General features: G+C 39.7%; 1 protein-coding gene across 1 annotated transcript in view; it reads right to left on the bottom strand.

Annotated features, from left to right (window-relative positions):
- LOC307049561 (putative phospholipid-transporting ATPase IM) overlaps positions 1-22492 on the bottom strand; it is a gene marked incomplete at both ends in the record, with an annotated part of 93319 nt that overhangs the window by 51729 nt on the left and 19098 nt on the right. Inside the window, 5 exons of the mRNA XM_079699118.1 lie at positions 4455-4602; positions 12751-12856; positions 14587-14698; positions 15696-15860; positions 19178-19293. Coding sequence (XP_079555244.1) covers positions 4455-4602; positions 12751-12856; positions 14587-14698; positions 15696-15860; positions 19178-19293 — 647 coding nt within the window. The remainder of the gene's footprint in view (positions 1-4454; positions 4603-12750; positions 12857-14586; positions 14699-15695; positions 15861-19177; positions 19294-22492) is intronic.

Genomic DNA, 22492 nt, shown 5'->3' with positions numbered 1-22492 from the left:
AGAGTTTCTGCTGAGAGATCAGCTGTTATCCTGATGGGGATTCCCTTGTGTGTTATTTGTTGTTTTTGCCTTGCTGCTTTTAATATGATTTCTTTGTGTTTAATTTTTGACAGTTTGATTAATATGTGTCTTGGCGTATTTCTACTTGGATTTATTCTGTATGGGACTCTCTGTGCTTCTTGGACTTGATTAACTATTTCCTTTCCCATATTAGGGAAGTTTTCAACTATAATCTCTTCAAATATTTTCTCAGTCCCTTTCTTTTTCTCTTCTTCTTCTGGAACCCCTATAATTCGAATGTTGGTGCGTTTAATGTTGTCCCAGAGGTCTCTGATATTGTCCTCTGTTCTTTTCATTCTTTTCTCTTTATTTTGCTCTGCATTAGTTATTTCCACTATTTTATCTTCCACCTCACTTATCCGTTCTTCTGCCTCAGTTATTCTGCTATTGATCCCATCTAGAGTATTTTTCATTTCATTTATTGTGTTTTTAATCGATGCTTGATTCATCTTTAGTTCTACTAGGTCCTTGTTAACTGTTTCTTGCATTTTGTCTATTCTATTTCCAAGATTTTGGATCATCTTTACTATCATTATTCTGAATTCTTTTTCAGATAGACTGCCTATTACCTCTTCATTTGTTAGGTCTGGTGGGTTTTTATCTTGCTCCTTCTCCTGCTGTGTGTTTTTCTGTCTTCTCATTTTGCTTATGTTACTGTGTTTGGGGTCTCCTTTTTGCCGGCTGCAGGTTCGTAGTTCCTGTTGTTTTTGGTGTCTGTCCCCAGTGGCTAAGGTTGGTTTAGTGGGTTGTGTAGGTTTCCTGGTCGAGGGGACTAGTGCCTGTGTTCTGGTGGATGAGGCTGGATCTTGTCTTTCTGGTGGGCAGGTCCACGTCTGGTGGTGTGTTTTGGGGTGTCTGCAGACTTTTTATGATTTTAGGCCACCTCTCTGCTAATGGGTGGCGTTGTGTTCCTGTCTTGCTAGTTGTTTGGCATAGGGTGTCCAGCACTGTAGCTTGCTGGTCGTTGAGTGAAGCTGGGTGCTGGTGTTGAGATGGAGATCTCTGGAAGATTTTCGCCGTTTGATATTATGTGGAGCTGGGAGGTCTCTTGTGGACCAGTGTCCTGAAGTTGGCTCTCCCACCTCAGAGGCACTGTACTGACTCCTGGCTCCTCAATTTGGGATGATTTGTTGTCTATTCATGTATTCCACAGATGCAGGGTACATCAAGTTGATTGTGGAGCTTTAATCCGCTGCTTCTGAGGCTGCTGGGAGAGGTTTCCCTTTCTCTTCTTTGTTCTCACAGCTCCCGGGTCTCAGCTTTGGATTTGGCCCCGCCTCTGCGTGTAGGTCGCCGGAGGGCGTCTGTTCTTCGCTCAGACAGGAAAGGGTTAAAGGAGCAGCCTCTTCGGGAACTCTGGCTCACTCAGGCCGGGCGGGAGGGAGGGGCACGGAGTGCGGGGCGAGCCTGCAGCGGCAGAGGTCGGCGTGACGTTGCACCAGCCCGAGGCGCGCCGTGCGTTCTCCCAGGGAAGCCGCCCCTGGATCCCGGGACCCCGGCAGTGGCGGGCTGCTCAGGCTCCCGGAAGGGCGGTGTGGACAGTGACCTGCGCTCGCACACGGGCTTCTTGGCGGCGGCAGCAGCAGCCCCAGCGTCCCACGCCCGTCACTGGGCTCCGCGCTTTCAGTCGCGACTCGCGCCCGTCTGTGGAGCCCCTTTAAGCAGCGCTCTTAATCCCCTCTCCTCGCGCAGCAGGAAACCAAGAGGGAAGAACAAGTCTCTTGCCTCTTCGGCAGCTCCAGAGTTTTCCCGGACTCCCTCCCGGCTAGCTGTGGCACATTAGCCCCCTTCAGGCTGAGTTCTCGCCGCCAGCCCCAGTCCTCTCCCTGCGCTCTGACCGAAGCCCGAGCCTCAGCTTCCAGCGCCGCCCGCCCCGGCGGGCGAGCAGACAAGCCTCTCGGGCTGGTGAGTGCCGCTCGGCACCGATCCTCTGTGCGGGAATCTCTCCGCTTTGCCCTACCCAGGTATGTGGGGAGTTTCTTGCCTTTTGGGAGGTCTGGGGTCTTCTGCCAGCGTTCAGTAGGTGTTCTGTAGGAGTTGTTCCACGTGTAGCTGTATTTCTGGTGTATCCGTGAGGAGGAAGGTGATCTCCGCGTCTTACTCTTCCGCCATCTTACCCGGAAGTCCTCGAGTCATCATTATCTTTGAATGAATCTTTAGCAAGATGTTCACAGCCCATTCACACTCTGGCCCCTGTATTCCTTTTGAGTCTGTCTTCTACCACCACCTTCAGGTATACTCTTTACTCCTGTCAGACCAAGTTGCTTGTTTCCATAATTTGGCAGGTTCTTTCTTGCCTCTGTGCCTTTGCACTTGCTGTCTCCACTACCTGAAAACATCACTTCCTCCAGGAAGTCTTCCCTGATTTTCCCATGAGGAACTAAATGTGCTGTTTTGCCTCTATGCTCTCAAAGCACTGTGTCCGGGCTTCCCTGGTGGCACAGTGGTTGAGAGTCTGCCTGCCGATGCAGGGGACATGGGTTCGTGCCCCGGTCCGGGAAGATCCCACATGCCACGGAGCGGCTGGGTCCATGAGCCATGGCCGCTGAGCCTGCACGTCTGGAGCCTGTGCTCCGCAACGGGAGAGGCCACAACAGTGAGAGGCCCGCGTACCACAAAAAAAGCACTGTGTCCATTCCTCCTTGTAGTATTTGTCATACCACTGTGAGATTAGCTCTCACCAGATGACAATCCCTAAAACAAGGACTGTGCTCTCTTCACATCCTTATCCTCAGCCTCTAGCACAGTGACCTGGACATGCTTAATGAATGTTAATGGGATGAATGGAAGGATGGGTGAATGAGTATAAAAACATGACTTTAATGTAGAAAATTCTCGTGTCAAAGCCTACAATTCTTAGGGGAAATTGTGAGTTAGCTTTCTCAAATATAATTACCCTCTCTGAAAGAGAAAGCGTGTAACTTGCTGTCTTGCTCAGAATGGTTCCCATCTCTCTCTTTTCTTTTTTCTTTATTATCAACAAGTGAAAAACCTAGACACAGACTGTGAGAAAGAAAGACCCAATTACATTCCGCAAAGCATCAAGATTTGAGCAAATTGGAATCATGATTTTTTAAAAAAAAACTTCTGACCATACTAGCAGAAACACAGTCAATTCTCCTTAGATTAAAAATGACATTTCATGGTTTCATAAACTTCAGGCTTTGAAGCTGAGGGGGTTCTTGAAGAGTGTCTATCTTAGCTCTTTCTTTCAACAGATTTAGAGACAGAGAGAGAATCATGTGTGTTATCACCTTAGTACTCTAACTGCCCACACAAAGGCCTCTTTAAGCCTGAGGGAAAGTCAAAGCACAAGTCATTAGGGACCCTTTCCCTATTGTGGTTGGCCCCTGGGCAATTCAGCTGGAAGACCACCAGCTCTAAGCCCAGCTGACAGGCTTAGAATTTTCAGTTGCTGCTCATTTGTGCAAAGGAGAAGTTCGTGTCATCTGGACAAACTTTCAACTAAGCTTGGCCTGCAACTGAGCTCTGTAACTTTCCATGGTGTAGAAGGCAACACATCATTACGTCTGGAATCCAGCTGGATAACGCTCTAAGCACTAAGAGCTAACAGACAGCTGATCACAAGGGGGGAAATACAATATACTCATTTCCAACTTCTTTTGTCCTCTAAGAAACTGTCTACAAGAAGATACGTTTATTTTCCAAACTCCCAAAAGTGAAAAATGATCATCAAAGCCAGAGAAAGATGTGAGATTAGCTTTTTGTGCATATAAATGATAATTTCACTGGAGTACAATCAGAGCTTTTGTTTTCTAAATTAGAAACTCAGAAGAGCTTTTGATATTTGTTCAAGATTTGGAACCTGAACTACATTAAAAGTACAATGCAAGTTTATTCTATTACGACAAGAACCAGATTTCCTAATCAAAGCAAATTGTTTGGCATCGCTCTAAAATGCTGCTATTTAGAAAGACCACTAGAGGTATCTTAATGGCAATAATTTGGTGTGGTAATTATATGAAGGTCAGGTTGTGCTCTGCAAATCACAAACATTAGCAAGAGCAATAATTGCAATACATCTGTCCAGTTGCATTATTTTAATTAAACAACAGGGAGCTGTGACACTCTCCCTCAGAAAAGCACTTAAACAGTACTGCTAAACGGTCTGTAGTCATTTAGACAAGATTGATATCCTCTGAATTCAGTATTTCTTCAGATCCTCCCCTTCACTGTGGTGGTTCAAGCAATAATGTATGAAATATATATTAGAAGTTTCCCTTTCCTTTGCAAACAGGAAATCAGTGCATATGCCCTATTTCTAGTAGTGTCATTTGTTTTGAATACACAAAAAAAGATTTCATTATGACAGCACAAAAGAAATGATTATTGGGGTGGAGAAAAAGAAACAAAAAAGCCTTAAGCAAACTCACCAAACTGTGGCCATTTATGATTAAGGCATAATCCCCTGTTACGGTTTCTTCTACAACTGAGTCCAACTCCAGCGGCTGCTTTTTTTCAAAAACTACATGGCCATTGGAAAAACTTCTGTTTTGTCCAAACAAATTTTCCTTTGCTTTCCTTAAAGGAGAGGGGAGGAAGGCAAATCATAACAAAGTATACAGAGCATACCTATTAACTCTAAGGAGAGACTGGCCTAGAGGTAAATTCATTTCATCACTATTCAGACAGACTGCTGCATGAGATACAGTTTCAGTAAGCTAGCTGGATAATTCTTTGCGATGGGGATACCATAGCAAATTTGCAAATTCCAGGAAGTAGGAGGGTAAACATAAGGAAAACAGAATCATCTCGAACGTTTTAAATTACCTAAAAGCTAAATCATCATCTTGAGCTCCGCTTGAACTATGCACTCTTGATAAATTTGATACATAAGGTTACCTGAGCTTCATGGACTTAAGAACCACTGATCTGGCACCTGATGTTGTTAAACAGTGGAAAGGGAAAGACTAAAGACAATTGATGAAATCTTCTAGGAATTCCACGGAATTCTGTATATAAAATAAATTAATCAACTTGTAGAACAATGTAACATGATCCAACTTAAAACGGCAGTCTTCTGAGAAGCACATCTTTTAGAAATTTGATGATAAAAACAAATAAAGGCATTTACTGAATTGGCATAGTCATTATAACATAATGGAATATTTTAAGTGAAATTGTACTCATCAGCTGAAACAATAGAATAAATCTTCTGGGAAAGACACTACGGACACCAAAGTGTAGAGGGCAGTTCCAAATGGAAACTCCCTCCAGTGTCCTAGATCTAATCAGCACTAGAATAACCCTGCCCACAACTCAACCATCTTTGCTGCTTAAGAGGAAGATTGTACGGTGACTTAACACCGTTAGAAGTGGCATTTCATTCTTCTCTTCAAAATGGAAAGACAATGCCTTTAAAGGAAGGAAAATTTCCTCTCCGAACCCCTTGGATGACAGGCTCTGAAGTAACATAGGGCAAGCTGACATGACTGCTAGAACTTTCAATCACAACCAAGGAACTACACAGTCGGCGCTCCGGAAGTTGAGCGCCAAAGCCAGCCACCAACACTTTAGGCCACAACTAGCATATACGAAACAAGTGCCCAGGAGAGAATGGGGAGTGAGAGACAGGCCAGAAAATGGATGTTTTGTCTTACAGCAAAATGAAATGGTTCCCCAAAGACTCATCTTATGTAAAGAGCATTTATTTAAATGGTTTTTTGCTGTGGCTCCTCTGAAAGAAGAGAATGTTCACATTACAAAAACAGTCATTTTAGCCCTCAGCTTTCTAATTACTTGAAAATGTAACACTAATTTGTTTATAAGTTAAGTTTTTTAAAAAAAGAAAAACACATCTTCTGACTCAACATCTCCTTCTGCTGTCCAGGACCAAAATCACATCCTGCATTTAAGGAACCCAGAGAACCCAAAGGTTACATGCCCTTGGCTCCAGGGATGATATTATACGTTTTAGCAATCAGTTTGCAGAATCAAAGAAAAAGATTTATAAAGTCAGAGTGCTATGTGTGAAGTTTAGGGAGTTAAGGAGGGGGGCGGGAGGGAGAACAGACATGAAAAATCATTGTTTTAAGTGGGAGATACAGGGCTTTTGCATCAGATAATCATGTCAGGGAATCCTCCTCACACTCATGAAAATTTACAGTCCATATAATGAAGAAAGCAAGAGAGACAAGTTCCTCCAAAATGAACATTTCTCTGACAGTGTTGCAGAGCTCATAAATTAGGTCCTCAGAAAGCACCAAAGGGCAAACATCTCCTGAAGTTTCCTTTTCAGTAAAGTTCTCACTTGCTGTATAAATGACTCAAACTCTGTTTTCCCCCAGAGAATGAAAACATTCCAAAGAAGGGTGAAGTTCATGAAAGTATTGGCTGAAATTCTATTTACTTAGGATTTTTTCCCCCTAAACTGTCTTCCTAACATCTCACATGAACCCTTTTCCGGGCAGAAAAGGGACAGTGTTTCCGGCTCTGCTTAAATTCCCACCGCACTCCCTCCATACAGGCCAGCCCTTTGTCCATGCTCTATAGCTGTCATTTCTTTTTCTTCCTGGAACTTAGCTCTTCAAACACCAGCTGGTCCTCACCAAACAATTTATTAGGAGGGAAAAAGCGACACATAACTCCCTTCGTGGAATATGAATTATACATTTTTGCAGGCATGATACACAGCGCTTTACTACAGAATACAAGTCACAAATGCTAAAACAGAAGAGTGCCTGATTTTTCCAAGCTCTGCAATGAAGGGCAGGCTGTTACAATGTTGGCACACAGAAAGGTATTATCGGTTGAGGCAACCTTGGCATTCACAGCCCCATGCCACCACAAACACAGCAAAGCACAGTTAGGCCCACGTTGGCTTACATGCAATCTATAAAGAAAAGAGATGGTAGGAGAAAGGGTCATTTTGTCAGTCTTAAGGCGCTCTATATTCAAACCTTAAAACGACCTGTTAGAAAATAGACTGAAACCATGACGTCATGTTTAAACGAATACAATTTTGACTTTGATATGAGCATTGGGCTGGAAACCTGGAGATCTGGCTTCAGGCCCGAGGTCTGCCTCTGATATCTCATATGCCCGCAGTTGAGCTATCTGTCCTCTAGCCACTTGATTAGTCAGTTACAGACCCAGGCGAGAACCCAGGTCTTCAGATTCCTAGTGCTCTGTCTACTGCACCAAAAGGTTTACACATAGTTAGCCACAGGCTGCCTCTAGGTTGGGAAAAAGGCATAGTGCTAGAGCACCAGTTAGGGTAAAAGAGTACCCTGCCAACAGTAGAGAAAGAGAGAAAGTACATGAAATTTGGATGTCAAGCCCGAGTTTCATCCCTTATTAACTGTGTGACTATAAGATACTCAACCCCTGAAGCAGTATCTTTATTAGAATCTAGGGGAATGATACCAGTGAATCACACTGGTTGATACCATTATGAAAACTCAGGCAGCTGTACCAGGCTGAACTGGAAGGTCTCCAATATTACTGAGTACTCTAAAATTTTACAATTTATGATAGAAACTAAACTTACTAAAACATTTTGCCAGGGTGACTAGAAATCGGGAATTAGGAAGAAGGTGCATTTTGTTTGGCCTGCATAATGTTTAAAAAGAATCTGTATGAATTTACGGACAACGTGTTGCTCGCCTTCACCAAAGCCCCAAACACTCCATAATGCCTTGTACAGCCCAGATCACACAACTAATACTACCTGCCTGGCCCTGGAGCCATTTGTATTTATGAACCCTGCTCATTCAAACAATAACTTTCCATCAAGTAGGTGTGCAAAAAATGCAATATGTATTTTGTTGATTAAAGAGGAAATGTCAGTTCCTAGGTATATCACTAGGATACTACTCAGAAGCAGTAGAGTCACTTCATGGTTTAATTAATTTTCCTAACAATAAAACATGTGATCAATGCAACAAAAATGAAACATGTAATGGGTTTGCTTGTCAGCCCAAGCGAAATTACATCCTCAGTCTGCTTTTCTTTGGGCAGAAGACATATGTACTGAAGAAATGTAATCAATGCAGTAATCTTTGGAGAAAGCATAACAGGGTTTAATTGTAGATTTCTGGGCATGCCCTGAATACTAAAGCAGTTATGGAAGCAAAGTTAACCCAGGACTCAATGTGTCTAAAACATTTTCATGACATTAAATTTGAAACAAGCTGTATGCATGCATGATATGCATGAAGATTACATATCAATGTTTATGAAATAACTGAAACAATATTTGACAGGTTTAAATATGAGCATTTAGGTCATTTCCTCCCAATAGTTACTATCACTTAGATCCTATTCTTCTGATACTTCTTTTTAATGTTTTTGCATGGAAAAGCAAAACTCAAACCCACTGAACTCAAAGGTGTAACACAAGAAAACTGAGTGGTGTAAATTTATGATTTCAATATTTCATCCCCAAAACCATGGCTTTAGATATAAGTAGCCAAGATTAGGATTATAGAGAGCAACACCTCCAGTAATAACTTTTCTTGGATGCTCTTTTTTTCCCCCTAACATTAAGCAAATGCATACTATAAATGTATTGATTCTTCTCATACAGAATTTTCTATCATTCATTGCCTCTCTGTCGTAGAGTCTCAGAATGGGGTAATCTCCAAATCTGAGTTGAAATAAACATTATTTGCCAGCAAGTTAAACAAGGTGGCCTCAAGAGTCCTGAAATAATTAGTCTAGATGGAAAATCTTTATTTTTTTTCCCTCTGAATATTTTTTTCTTCTCACTAAAAAAAATGGAGATAATCTTTAGGCTTTTTTCCTAATTGTAAAAGTATTGTATGGACACTATTACAACTTCAGATAACACAAAGAGCCATAAAGAAGAAAGCAAACATGATCCATAATTGTATCACCAAGAGAGAACAACTCTATGTATATGTTCTCGAGAACTTGATGTGGAGGTAGGTAGATAGATATGGATATAGATGTATAGTGTTTTATATGTATACATACATACATACCTATATACTTTTTTGAAAAAATGGATCATGTTATGCATGAAATTTCATAAACTCATTTTTCACTTAAATATATTGTGGACATCTTCCAATGTCAAAAACCACATAATCACTTTTAAGACTACATAGTATCTCACTCCATGTATATATCATAGTACTTAAAATCCCTGTGGCTGGGTATTTGAGCAATTTCTAATTTTCTATTATCATAATCGATGCCACAATATGTATGTATGTATACAAACACACACACGTACACACACACATACATCTGTCCATTTATTTTTCTTAAGGACAATTCCTAGAAGTAAGAATCATTGGGTCAAAACTGTGCACATATATAATTTTGAAATATATTGCTAGTTCACCCTCTAGAAAGTTTCTACCAACTTACACTCCCAACAATAGTATATAGGAATTCATATTTCTCCACATTCCTTCCACGTAATGACAGTTATGTCACCTACTTAGTCAACCACATGTGGCTGGATAAAATCTTGAGGAATTAACTTCGGTTCCCCACCCCTTGCAATTACCACGGCCACCACAGGTGGCCCTCTCTGTTTACTCAGAAACATACCTTGCCTCGGGGGATCTGACAGAGCTAAATACAGAGAAAACAAGAGTCAAGATTTTGTTTTCTGAGTACCAAAATGGACTCCTGAACTCATAGCAGCACTGTCATCCTGAATTCCAGCAATCTGGAATTCCACTAATTGGGCTTTTTGAGAGGGAAGAGAAAAGTTTCTTCAAGTGTCAAAAAACTAATCCTTAAAGGAATCAGGGCATAAAATGTTGCCCTAAGCAACAGACTAGAAAAAAATGACTCCCTTTCTCCATTTCCCATCCAGCCTAACGGAGAGGGACTTTGAAGAGGAGGTTAGATGCTTGTGAATCACTAAAAGAAGCCTGGGTGCTGACCCACACCCTGGACTGGGAGTGGATAATGGAATTCTCAGATAAGTTTTTGGGAATCTGAGTATGGACGCGTTGCCACTGAAGCATGGTGACATGGAGGGTAGTAGAAGAAAGGGATTTCAGGAAGAGAGGTAACCATGTGAGAGCACGTCTCAGACACAGAGAGGTAAGGAAGAGCCCCTAAGCTTCCATGTTTCCCCAGGAGGATGCGGAAGTCAGCCAAGAGGGATAGCCAGCAACCCAGAGACCAGAGACCAGAGACCAGACAGGGACACAGAAATGGGAAGTGCCAGATGCCACAGGATAGACGCAGAGGATCAGTGACAGGTAAGGCAATTGCACATCCTAGACGTGAACTAAATTTACCAAAAGTGCCTAACTTAATTGTTCTGTCATCAGGCAGAAAAGGGGTTCAAGTTCAGTTTTAGAAAATTTAATGAGTTTCTGTTCTTGCACAGCTCAGTGTATTCCAGGCTGTGAAGTCAGACAAGCTAGAAATGACAGAGCCTCCTTCTAGGTCTCTTCACATCAAATCGAATTCCAAGTCCTATCCATTCTACCTCTGAAACAGCTGTCAATTTCATTCCACTTTTTCCTTGCCCGTTCTTACCGCCTCACTGCCTTAGTTCAACCCTCATCATCCCTAAACTTGAGTATTCCAACAGCTTCCTGATCCATCTGCCCATCCATTCATTTTTCTGTCAAACATACTCCATCTATCCTGCCACTAGAGTGTTATTTCTAAAGTGCAAAATTGGATTTGTCTCTTTTCTGCTTAGAAGTCCTCTCCATCCATCCAGTACCTTCAGGATAAAGTATATTCACTTTGGCTTATCATTCAATCTATCACCACTTCATCTCTGAAAAATTATCCCCACCCATAACTCTGTAGTACACTCCAGCTACAACTTGACAGGTTGCTTCTGGAATATAACATATCTTTCACGTCTGTATGCCTTTGTGTGTGCTGTTCCATCAACCTGCAATATTGTTATTTGATGTAATCAACAGAGGAAGAGGATCCATAAAATTTGTAATGGGAGTCAGCATGTTGTTTTCAGTATCTTAAGAAGGTTAATGAAAAGTGTAGAATTTTCTATGATAAGAACGTAGAGACTCCCTAAGTGTTTAAAGTTTTATTTTCCTTTCAGCTATCTTACATCAACCTGGTGTAAAAAACTGCTATATCACACTGGTTAGAAGCTGTGACTGAAGATTATGTGTGTCTTTGCCAAATAAAAATTAGGAAATCTAATTAACTATGACTGATATAATTTTATTATTATTATTTATATAATTTAAATAATAGACTCCATAGGGTCTATTGGGGAAATATTTTTAAAAATTAGTCCTTTTTGGTGGAAAGATTGAGAACAATGTCTGAAGAAAGAGGGCAAGAGGAAGGGAGGAAGTGGAAAGAGAGGAGGGAAGGCAAGAAGGATGCTCACTGAATGGCCGTAAAGCTTTATGGTCTTATATTAATCCCCCAAATAAAATAATTTATAAGGTAGGTGTTTGTATGTTTTCCCATTTTACAAATGAGGAAACCAAACAAAGAGAGGTTGAATAGCATCTCAAAAGTCACTTAGCCAGCCAGGAGCACGAAGACAAGATTCCAACTTGGCTCCAGTTAACACAGAGTCTGTACTCTTCCTCTTACACCTGCTGTCTCTCCCTGAAATCCATTCTGCTCTAGTTGCTAACCTGGTGTCTTACCTCAAGTGAAGCAGCCATATGCCTCAATGACTGCATTTTTTATATTAGCTATTTAAAGAGAGTAAGAATACACCCAAGGTGTGTTTAGAGAGACACGTGACAAGTGAGTGGGTACACAGGCTCTGGGGCTGCCTAGATTCAACCCCAGCTGAACCACTGACTGGCTGTGAAACTTTGGGCACATTATTTACCCTATGTGTGTCTCAACTTCCTAATCTGTAAAACAAGGATAATGATAACGCCTTCCACTGGGTTGCTTTGAGAATGAAACAAGAGAATACATGTCTACTGCTTACCATAGGGTCCCAGGCACTATCTCAAAGCATTTAGAAATAGGCTCGCTAGAATCTTGATCTGTTTACATCTATCCTCCTTCAGCAAGAGTTAAATTCCCCCCAAAACAAAAAGTCATTTAAAGAAAAAGATTTTCTTGAGGTAAAATATTTAATTACTATTAATTATTAAATAAATTGTTAATATTTTCCCAATAGACCGTATGGACTCTCTTGTTAAACTTATAGAAATAATAATAATAAAATTATGTCAGTATGTCATGTATGTCAAGTATGTCATGAGATTTTCCAACTTTGATCTGGCAAATACATATGCAGTCTCCAGTCATAGCTTCTAACCAGCATGATATAGCCATTTTCTACAGTGAGTAAGGCAATGTAAAAAAGTTGGGAGATTTCATCTATAAGTATCAAGTGGGGTGCTGACAGTTAAGGCTTCCTTTCTTTTCAAAGTTCAGGAACAAAAGTTAAACGATGGAGGCACGTGAAGGAAGCCCATCGTGCCCCACTGCTCTGCTGAGGTGGCTGTGTTAGCCCCTTGAGACTGTAGCAAAAGCGGCAAAGAAGTTGGCCTCTAAGCCATTTGGCCAGACCCAAAGTGGGCTGAGTTTAGAGAAGCTCCAACGAGCACCAGCAAGCAAAAATTGTTATAAGACAGCACTTTTTGAAGTTCTGGGGAAATAATTAGGCAGACTTTTAAAATGTTCTTCTTCAAAGGGGATTTTCCTCTTTCTCAACTATCAGATTTTCCTTTCCCCTCCCCCTCCCTCTCTTCCTTTCCTCCTTCCTCTAGCACTTACCTGAGTTCTTCTCTGACCTCCATGGCTGTGTTCCCTGCTATGATGAACACATCATTCATGTCATCAGTCAGCATGTTGCAGGCATAGCCAATATTGATGGCAGTTTCTGATACATAATAAAGCAGACTTCAGTTAGAACATTACTTAATAACATAAGTACCTTTTCATAAAAGTTTTGAGGCCCTTGCTCTATTTCCTTATAGCCTACAGGCCTCCTTAACTTCAAAGAGAGCATGATCGGTGACGAAATACAAGAAGCCCAGGGAGAAATTCAAAGATTTGTTAAATCCATGGAGAAATAGCAACATCTGTGAATCCTCAGCATTCTCATCTAGTTTTTTAAAAAAATCTTTTTGATTCCCAAAATGAGTATTCATGAAAATAGTACCCCAAGATCTTGTGATTAGTAAAATGTATCCATTTAAAAAATTTTACCAGAAGTCTCAAATACTGCCTTTAGAGAGCTGAAATACAATCTGATATAATAGATAAATTGAAAAAAAAATCTCACAAAATGTTCAGTTGAACAGAAAAAATGATCTTACAAAATTTTTTAGTTCTTCCACATGCAACATTGCCATATTTCCATAAAGTGAATAGAAATTTGGAATTTGGCTATCACCTCAAAGAAAACCAGGACTGCTGCTACTAGATAACTGGAGTATTACATGATATTGACCAGTCCTTCCTCTAATTTTGTAGAAATGGAGCCTAGGATAGTTAAGTACCCCCTTTCATCTGCAATATAATCATCTGATTCTAATTTTACTGAGTCGTTAGACTTCAGCGAATTCTATAGAATCATTAGGTTTGTCCTAAGTCAAGGAAGACAATTGATAAAACCTCACCATGTCCTTTGCAGAAACCACAGAAATGAAAGCTAAACAGTAAACTTGTGGATATTCATAACTAATTGAACAGCTGTACCCACTGATCAACATCAAACTCTAGGAAGTCTAATAACACAACACAGAGCTCGACTCTCTATGGTTTATTTTTTGTAATCAGTGGTTTGAGTAAACATATAGACAACTGATTTATCGTATCTGCAAATACGCCAATGTTCTAAAAAAGTTTGATAGAATATTTAAAACGTGTGTGCCAGTTAACTGAATATTTCTGGTACGCTGATGGCCAAGCAGAAAATCATTTTTGTTTTAACCACTGCTAGCAATAGATCCAAAATATATTGATCCCCTTTTCTTTCTTAGGAAACACAGTATTCTGAACGTAATGACTCTTTCTCTGATGACTTGGCATATTGTCATGCCTGAAAGTGGGTCAGCTCTCCTTGTACAACTGCATGGGCAGTCCTGAAATTCAGCCAGGTTGCACTGGTACAGCTGTGGTAGTTGTTAAAATACCAAAATATTTCCATACCAGCTGATAAACAGCTGCTTCCTTGAGCCTCTCCAAAGCCTACCCTTCCTCTAAGATTCTGAAACCTTCCTACCATTGAAGAAACTAAAGAAGTAATGCTGAGGTCTCCAATGTCCTGCTTCAGAGCTGTGCCACTCCCTCTCCTAACCAGGAGCAGTGCACATACAAACCAATAGTTCAACATTTTTAATACCATTGTTGCCTACGGGTATAACTATTATTTTTAAGAGACAATTGAGCTGAAACTCAACTGGCCCCAGGGTATACTATAGAAGATATTTTGTTAGTTTGAGAGTAAATTCTTGCAATATATGAGCTTTCCTTTTTGTATTTCAACTCTTTCCTATGCGGAGGACTGGGGAAATGTCTCCTTAATTAAGCTTTCTGGTTAATTAAAATTTTACCACAGAAATTATTGCCCCCTTGTCAAAACATCATCATCTATTTTCAGATTACCTTGTTTGTCTCCTGTTAGGACCCAGATCTTAATATTGGCTAGTGATAAGCTTGTAACCGTTTCAATAACACCCTCTTGTAACTTATCTTCTACAGCAGTTGCACCTAGTAGCTTCATTAAAAAAGAATACCTCACGTTAATGCATGCAAAAAATACCCATAACATCCACAGCTTTCAATCACAGAGTTCAGAGGTCAAGGGACATGAAGATGGAGAGTATGATGCACTGATATAACAAGCATCCTATTATGTACAGAGGTGGGCTGGGAAGGACCCTAGAAGGAGGTTCCCTAATCAAGGCAACTGATGGGCATTCCAATTAATGCAGAGATCCTGGGAGTTAGAATTTACATGAGGGATCTGATATGCTCAGATAACATATTAGGATAATATGATAATATGGACTTCTAAGGACTTAAGAATCCCCCAGTTATATTAATATGGAAGGGTACAAAGGAGAGCCCTCATCTCAGAGTCAGGATCACAAAAAAAGTAGAGCCATTCTCTTAAATTAACAAACCATCAGATGCCATAAACTAAAAAGTGAAGGTTCTTGTGCAACATTTCATCCAAAGATGAGCAAGGTGTGCTCCCTAGTGCCTCACAATAAGCATCCTGGCCACTAGGGCCTCAGGGAAGAGTTGTTTCTAGAATATATCACACTCTGGACAGTACAGATATCATCAGAATCTCATGGGTCTAGGACGGTTTACAGCTAGAGCGCCACTCTTCATGGCAAGTTTCCCTGCTCTAAAAAGGTGGGTTATAAAGCATGGAGGAAAACACACACACACACACACACACACACACACACACACACACATAACATCAAACAAAACATGACATACCAGAGGCTGACAAAGAATAGGGAGTCTACTACCTTCTACTCTTGGGGGACTTCCAATTGCATAAGCTACTGTTAATAGAAATAATCCTCTGGCCACATATGGCAAGCTCAAAGTCAACATATAAAGCATGATTCATTGTTTGAAAGAGTAACATCTGCTGTGTGCAAGATGATTTAGCCAATGGATTATTCCCATGCTAGATCTCTAAACACATATTATCCCTTCTGTAAACACAAACCATCATGCTTCTAAACTCATACCATCAAATCCCTTTCGATTTCTTCATACAGCCCTGCTATCCGTTCATCCCTCTCATCTATGGCAGCGTTTGCATCTTCAAGCATCTTGTGCCACTCTTTGAAGTACTTGTCATCCAGATCTCTGTATGCGATGGCCAAGGTTCGAAGGCCTTCTCCTGCAAATTCCTGCCAGGACAAATGGAGACTTAGGAACCATCCCAAAACAATAATCACAGCAATAAAACAACGACGACAATAATGGGTAAGAAGTTTTGCACTCAAATTCATTTTATCTCAAGAGCACTACTTAGTCATCCTGACCTCCAACTTTCTAATCCCCTTGGAAAGGGGAGATGATATTTTTATTTTGTGTTTTGTTTGGGTTGAAACATTCAAGGGACCTAGCATTCCCCCTTAAGACTGCTGAAATGCCCTCTGAAGGGTCCTAGTTGAGAGGTGATCGATGGTGCCCATGACTTGAGATAACCATCTGAAGCAACATATTGGTTTCTAACCTATCCTCTGCCTGAAGAAAGCACTGCTGACAATGTGAGGGACCCAGCCTGTTTCAAGGCCTATGGCCCTCGGCTTTTAGGGGAGAAGAAAGGACCCTCAGAGGAGCCATAGCTCTCAAATCAAAGGTAGGAGGCTCTCTCAAGGGGCTGCAGCATGACATCTCACCAAAATCTTGTCACCTTCCTCCTAATAATACAGCCACATCTAAAATTAACTCTGTCCTACTTGTGTTTATGTTTGAAATTTTCCATAATAAAATACACTTATTCAATAATAGATGAATAAATAGGTGTCAGGTGATAGAAATTTAAGGATATAAATTAAAGTTATAATAATAACTCTAGGGGAAAAGTGAGAGAAAGGCAGAAAAGTTTAATATAAATGTTCGCTTCTGGGAAGTAGTACTAGAAATGGAGGCTGACTTTTACTTTTCATCCTAGAACTTCTGTAAATCTTTTTTTGCTATATTAAAGCCCAATTTTAATGATAAAACTGTTTGAAAGTTTAAAGAGACAGTCAAGTCCAGTTAGTATTTTTAAAAATCATTATTTTTCTAGAAACTATTTTCTTTGGAGTTAGTATTTAATAATAGGTCAAATTTATCAGAGGATCATACTCTTCATTTAGTGTCTCAGGAAGCCAACAATCTTAAGTTATACCTCTAGTGCTTTTATCCTTCTAACATGAAAATAAATAAATAAAAATAGGAGGCTGGTAGTTGTTAAGTGTTTCACACAGCTGCAATAGCTAGAAACATATGTTGAATGCTTGGGGAAATGCTAAAAACCTCCCACTTTGCCTAGGCCTCCAGTGGTCATTTTATGGGCTTCTACACTGTAAGCGTTTTCATAGCCATTTCTGCTCCTTTGGGCATTGCCACAGAGCATGTCTTCTCTGTTGTGTTCTGGCTTATGAGACAGACACAGGTTTGCAATCAAGCATATATTAAACCGTGACACACCCTAATTAGGTAAATGGAAAGAAAAGTCAGTGCATACTGCAGTGATGTGGTTTAGCCCAGAGAGACCATGAGAAAAATTATCCAAATTTATCTCGTAGGCAGTTGGTAGCACTTTGGATATTGCAATCACATTGTACAAGCCCTCCTCCAAGACCACCACTGGGTCCCCTACTGATCTGAAAATTTAGTTACTGCCTTTTATAAGGATCTTTTATCCTCTTAATTTGCACAAACATTTCTTTGACTTTAACTTTTTTTTTTTTAACATCTTTATTGGAGTATAATTGCTTTACAATGGTGTGTTAGTTTCTGCTGTATAACAAAGTGAATCAGCTATATGTATACATATATCCCCATATCTCCTCCCTCTTGCGTCTCCCTTGCAACCCCACTGGGCATTACAGTGCCTTTCTCTTTGTTCTGCACAGCAGTGAATCAACTCTAAGATGACACTACAAAAGGGGACAGATGATTTAAGTTTTTAATTAGTGCATGAAACACAAGTTGAATTCTAAATGAACATTTGAACAAGGTCGTTTCCTATCATTAAACAATTCAAAAATCAATAATTAAATATAAATTTAAAACCGCAGAATTTAGAAGTCAAAATGAATAAAGTGAACGAAGCGAAAGCAAGTCAAATTGATACTACCTGGAAAATAAATCTTTTGCATAGAAATATAAAAAGATCAAATTTGGCTTCCCATACTTTAGTATGAAAATCCAGGGCCTTGGTGTTTGAGCAATGGCAAAATCAAATACTTATGATTCCAATGTTGTTTCCATAAAAAAAAAAAAATTTAAAAAGACCATGCTAGCCTTCTGGAACAGATTAAAAGAAAATCAAGAATGCCCTATTGGAAAGACAAAAACAATAGCTATGTTTGTAACCCATATTACCAAACCATCATTCTTTAAACTTAAAGTCAGCCAGAGTTTTTTTATTTGTTTGTTTGTTTGTTTAAAGAGTCAGGGAATGTTTTATATTAAATATAGGGCTTGGCAAAGAAAATGAATCCTCAATGGTTGTTTTTTTTTCTTTTTTTGGAAGTTTTAAAAATTTTTTAATCTTTTTTTTAACATCTTTATTGGAGTATAATTGCTTTACAAAGTTGTGTTAGAAAGTTTCTGCTGTATAAAAAAGTGAATCAGTTATACGTATGCATATATCTCCATATCCCCTCCCTCTTGCATGTCCTTCCCACCCTCCCTATCCCACTCCTCAATAGTTTTTTAAAGGAGAGAAACCAAGGAGGAAATAAGAGTTTTGAGCAATTGCCCTTAAATTTCATATTGGGTTAAACAGAACCTCAAACAGATAGAGAGAGCCTTGAATCTCAGTTTTAAATCAGATAATGTTCATATTAATTCATAGACTCTTACTCTTTTGCAAAAAAAAAAAAAAAAAAAGGTGTGCCAAAGACCATCCCTGCTCCCTTTACAAACCTTTGGGAAAGAAACTATGCATAGTCTTAGGATGTATGCATTTGGTAACTTCAACCTAGGGAACACTAGTGACTCATCATGACCTGAATAAAAGAACCCTTAGAGGAGAAAGTTGGCTACAGAGATTATTTTCCCCTCACCATATAAAGTAACCATAAGAGATTCCATTAGTACCAGACACATCGGAACCCAAGGGAAAGCAACCCTCCTGCTGTTCCTCTTCCCTAAACCAGTCCAGTCACCCATGTGAAACAGTCCCCAGCTGTAGGGAAGTTAGAGCAGGTTTCCCTTGGGGTCTTGACTCTTCTGGCTGGAGTTCAGGAGCCCACACTCAGTGGCTACTTCTCAGCTGCTGTGTGTTAATCCACCTGCGGTGAGACCGACCAGACTCTCAGCAGGGTAGGGGGTAGGTCCACGTGCCAGCTTCTAAACATTCACTGGCACAGTTTCCTGTGGAACCGTTCTTCACATGCTTTCTATTTCAGAAGTCAGATCATTTAACTGATATTTTAAAAATAAGACCTAACCACAGGAAGCAGCCAAAGGGCCACCGTGCTAACCTTATGACAGAGGCACTTACACTGAGATGGTCTGACGTCAAGGTCAGGAGGTCTTCGTTGGATGGATGAAGTCTTTCAAACAGAATAGTGTCTGCTCCTTTGGAATAAAGCTTTATCTGTCCTTCTGGGTTTTGAACTGAAAAAAAAGTTGGGAAAGTAGATTATATTCAGTGAAATCCATCAAAACTTGACTGTCCCTGGGCTCTAGCCAGGCAAGTTGGAAATGGGCATGTTTTAGCCAGTAGTAAAATATTCAGTGCTGTTGGTTAAAAGGTCATTACCCAAGTCACCTGGCTTTACTCCTGTTTTATTAACTTAGAAATATTCCATCTACAGGAAAAAGTGTTTTCATTCTGATGTGTACAACCTTGTTATTTTCCTTGACTACTATTTCTGAAGGGCTGATACATTTAAATTAAGCCTTCTGTATTGAGCAGAACTGAGAGCTTTTTTTTGCCTGTCTCCTAATGTGAAATTCAAGACTGACTGTAGGAATCAGCTATCAGTGTCATGCCAAATGATCTCCATATGGAATTCTAGCCATTCAAAGCCATGGTTTATGCATTAGTTCGCAGTCCTTGCTGACATGTTTCTTCACCCCCTTTACTCCTTGGAAAAGCCCTTTCATTCTTGGGTCACAATCCTGGCTACAAGCACACTTCACAGGGGGCTTTCAAAATTAAAGTTTCTATCTTCTTCCCACTGGAAGTCTGTATTAGTAGGGCTGTGTTTTTAACCTGCCCCTCAGGTTTGGGAATGACAGCCTTGACTAGGCTCCAATCCCTCATCTCCAATCCTTGTGCCCTCCCCTGGCTGTTGCACATATTGCTGTCAGACAAATCTTTCTTTAAGCTAATCTTTCCTTAAGCCTACCTTTGCAGGCTTGGTTTTACAGCTTGGCAGACACCAGACACCTAATGATTTATTGAATGAATGAATGACATAGCAATGTATTTCTCCCCTACTATTTCTGAAGGGCTGATACAATCTAGGACAACTGCCTGTGTCACAACTTCATGGTCTGAACACTGACCCTCACAAGCTTCATCGAGTCAAAGATTATTACATCCTTTCCACTGAATTATACCTTTTCTCTAAAAATAGAATGCCTCAGAACAGATGAACATAAATATTGACTACTATTAGTTTAAGAGGATACAAAGTTTAGAGCTTGATTTAAAGGAATATAAATAACATAGTACAATAAATTACTTTTCCCTCTAATCTTTTCTTTAATTGGAGTATAGTTGACATACAACATTATGTGTTACAGGTGTACAAAATAGTGATTCACAATTTTTAAAGGATATACTCCATTTATAGTTATTATACAATATTGGCTATATTCCCTGTGCTGTACAATATATGCTTATTTTATACATAATAGTTTGTGTCTCTTAATCCCCACCCTTAAATTTCCCCTCCCCCCTTTCCTCTCCCCACTGGTAACCACTAGTTTATTCTCTATATCTGTGAGTCTGCTTCTTTTTTGTTATATTCACTAGTTTGTTGTATTTTTAAGATTCCACATATGAGTGATACCATACGGTATTTGTTTTTCTCTCTGACTTATTTCACTTAGCATAATACCTTCTAAGTGCATCCATGTGGTTGCAAATGGCCAAGTTTAATTCTTTTTTGTGGCTGAGCAGTATTCCATTGTATATACCACAAGATATATACCACATCTTCTTTATCCATTCATTTGTTGAGGGACACTTAGGTTGCTTCCTCTAATCTTTTTTTTTTTAACATCTTTATTGGAGTATAATTGCTTTACAATGGTGTGTTAGTTTCTGCTTTATAACAAAGTGAATCAGCTATACGTATACATATATCCCCATATCCCCTCCCTCTCGCGTCTCCCTCCCACGCTCCCTATCCCACCCCTCTAGGTGGTCACAAAGCACCGAGCTGACCTCCCTGTGCTATGCAGCTGCTTCCCACTAGCTATCTATTTTACATTTGGTAGTGTATATATGTCCATGCCACTCTCTCACTTCTTCCCAGCTTACCCTTCCCACTCCCAGGGTCCTCAAGTCCATAGTCCATTCTCTATGTCTGTGTCTTTATTCCTGTCCTGCCCCTAGGTTCTTCAGAACCATTTTTTTTTTTAGATTCCACACATATATATGTGTTAGCATATGGTATTTGTTTTTCTCTTTCTGACTTACTTCACTCTGTATGACAGACTCTAAATCCATCCACCTCACTACAAATAACTCAATTTTGGGTTTTTTTTAATGGCTGAGTAATATTCCATTGTATATATGTGCCACATCTTCTTTATCCATTCATCTGTCGATGGACACTTAGGTTGCTTCCATGTCCTGGCTATTGCAAATAGAGCTTCATTGAATATTGTGGTACATGACTCTTTGAATTATGATTTTCTCACTTCCTCTAATCTTTAATGACCCTTAGTCAACACTTAATCTAATCCAATTTCCTCCTAGCTTGAATAGATGTAATGTACCCTGGAAAATTTTTTTTTTTATTGGAATTTGTCTAGGGCTTGTCTTCTCTTCTAAGACCCATGGTCAACTTTTATAATTTCCAGAACATTTAATCCCAGGAAAGTCTGTCTCTTTCTTTTCTGATACAACAATCCAGTTTAATAATTTCCCCCGTATTTTCTCCCTCCTATTACCAGAGCTATAAAGGCAAAGTGTATATATCTCACATTTGCCAGTATGACTTCTCTATGACTGTTTATTTCTTATAGTCCAAGGTAGAATATAGGTTCTCAAACTTTTTGGTCTCAGAACCCCTTTATACTCTTAAAGCTTCATGAGGACTCCATATAGGTTCTATCTATCAATATTTACCGCATTAGAAATTCAAACTGAGAAATTTTATTCTATCAATAGTCTTAAGACATTAATTATAATATTACCAAAAGAATAATTATTATAACAATAAACCTATTATATATTTACATAAATAACAATTCTATGAAAAATAACTATATTTTCCAAAATAAAAACACTTAGTTTGGGGAGGGGCATTGTTTCATATGGTTACAGATATCTTTATTTTATTTATTTATTTATTTTGGCCATGCCACATGGCATGTGGGATCTTAGTTCCCAGACCAGGGATTGAACCCACACCCCCTGCTTTAGAAGTGTGGAGTCTTAACCACTGGACCAGGGAAGTCCCTTACAGATCTCTTTAATGTCTGGCTTAATAGAAGACAGTTGGATTCTCATATCTGCTTTTGCATTCAGTCTGTTGTATTATCATATGTCATGTGGCTTTTGTAAACCTCCACAATATATTCATGAGAAAAAAAATTGAAAGACAAATATTAGTATTATTATGAAAATATTTTT

This window comes from Hyperoodon ampullatus, assembly GCF_949752795.1.
Source record: "Hyperoodon ampullatus genome assembly, chromosome: 3".
In the NCBI taxonomy this organism is placed as follows: Eukaryota; Metazoa; Chordata; class Mammalia; order Artiodactyla; family Ziphiidae; genus Hyperoodon; species Hyperoodon ampullatus.
Note: the sequence above shows the minus strand (reverse complement) of the source record. Positions and strands in the feature narration are given on the sequence as shown.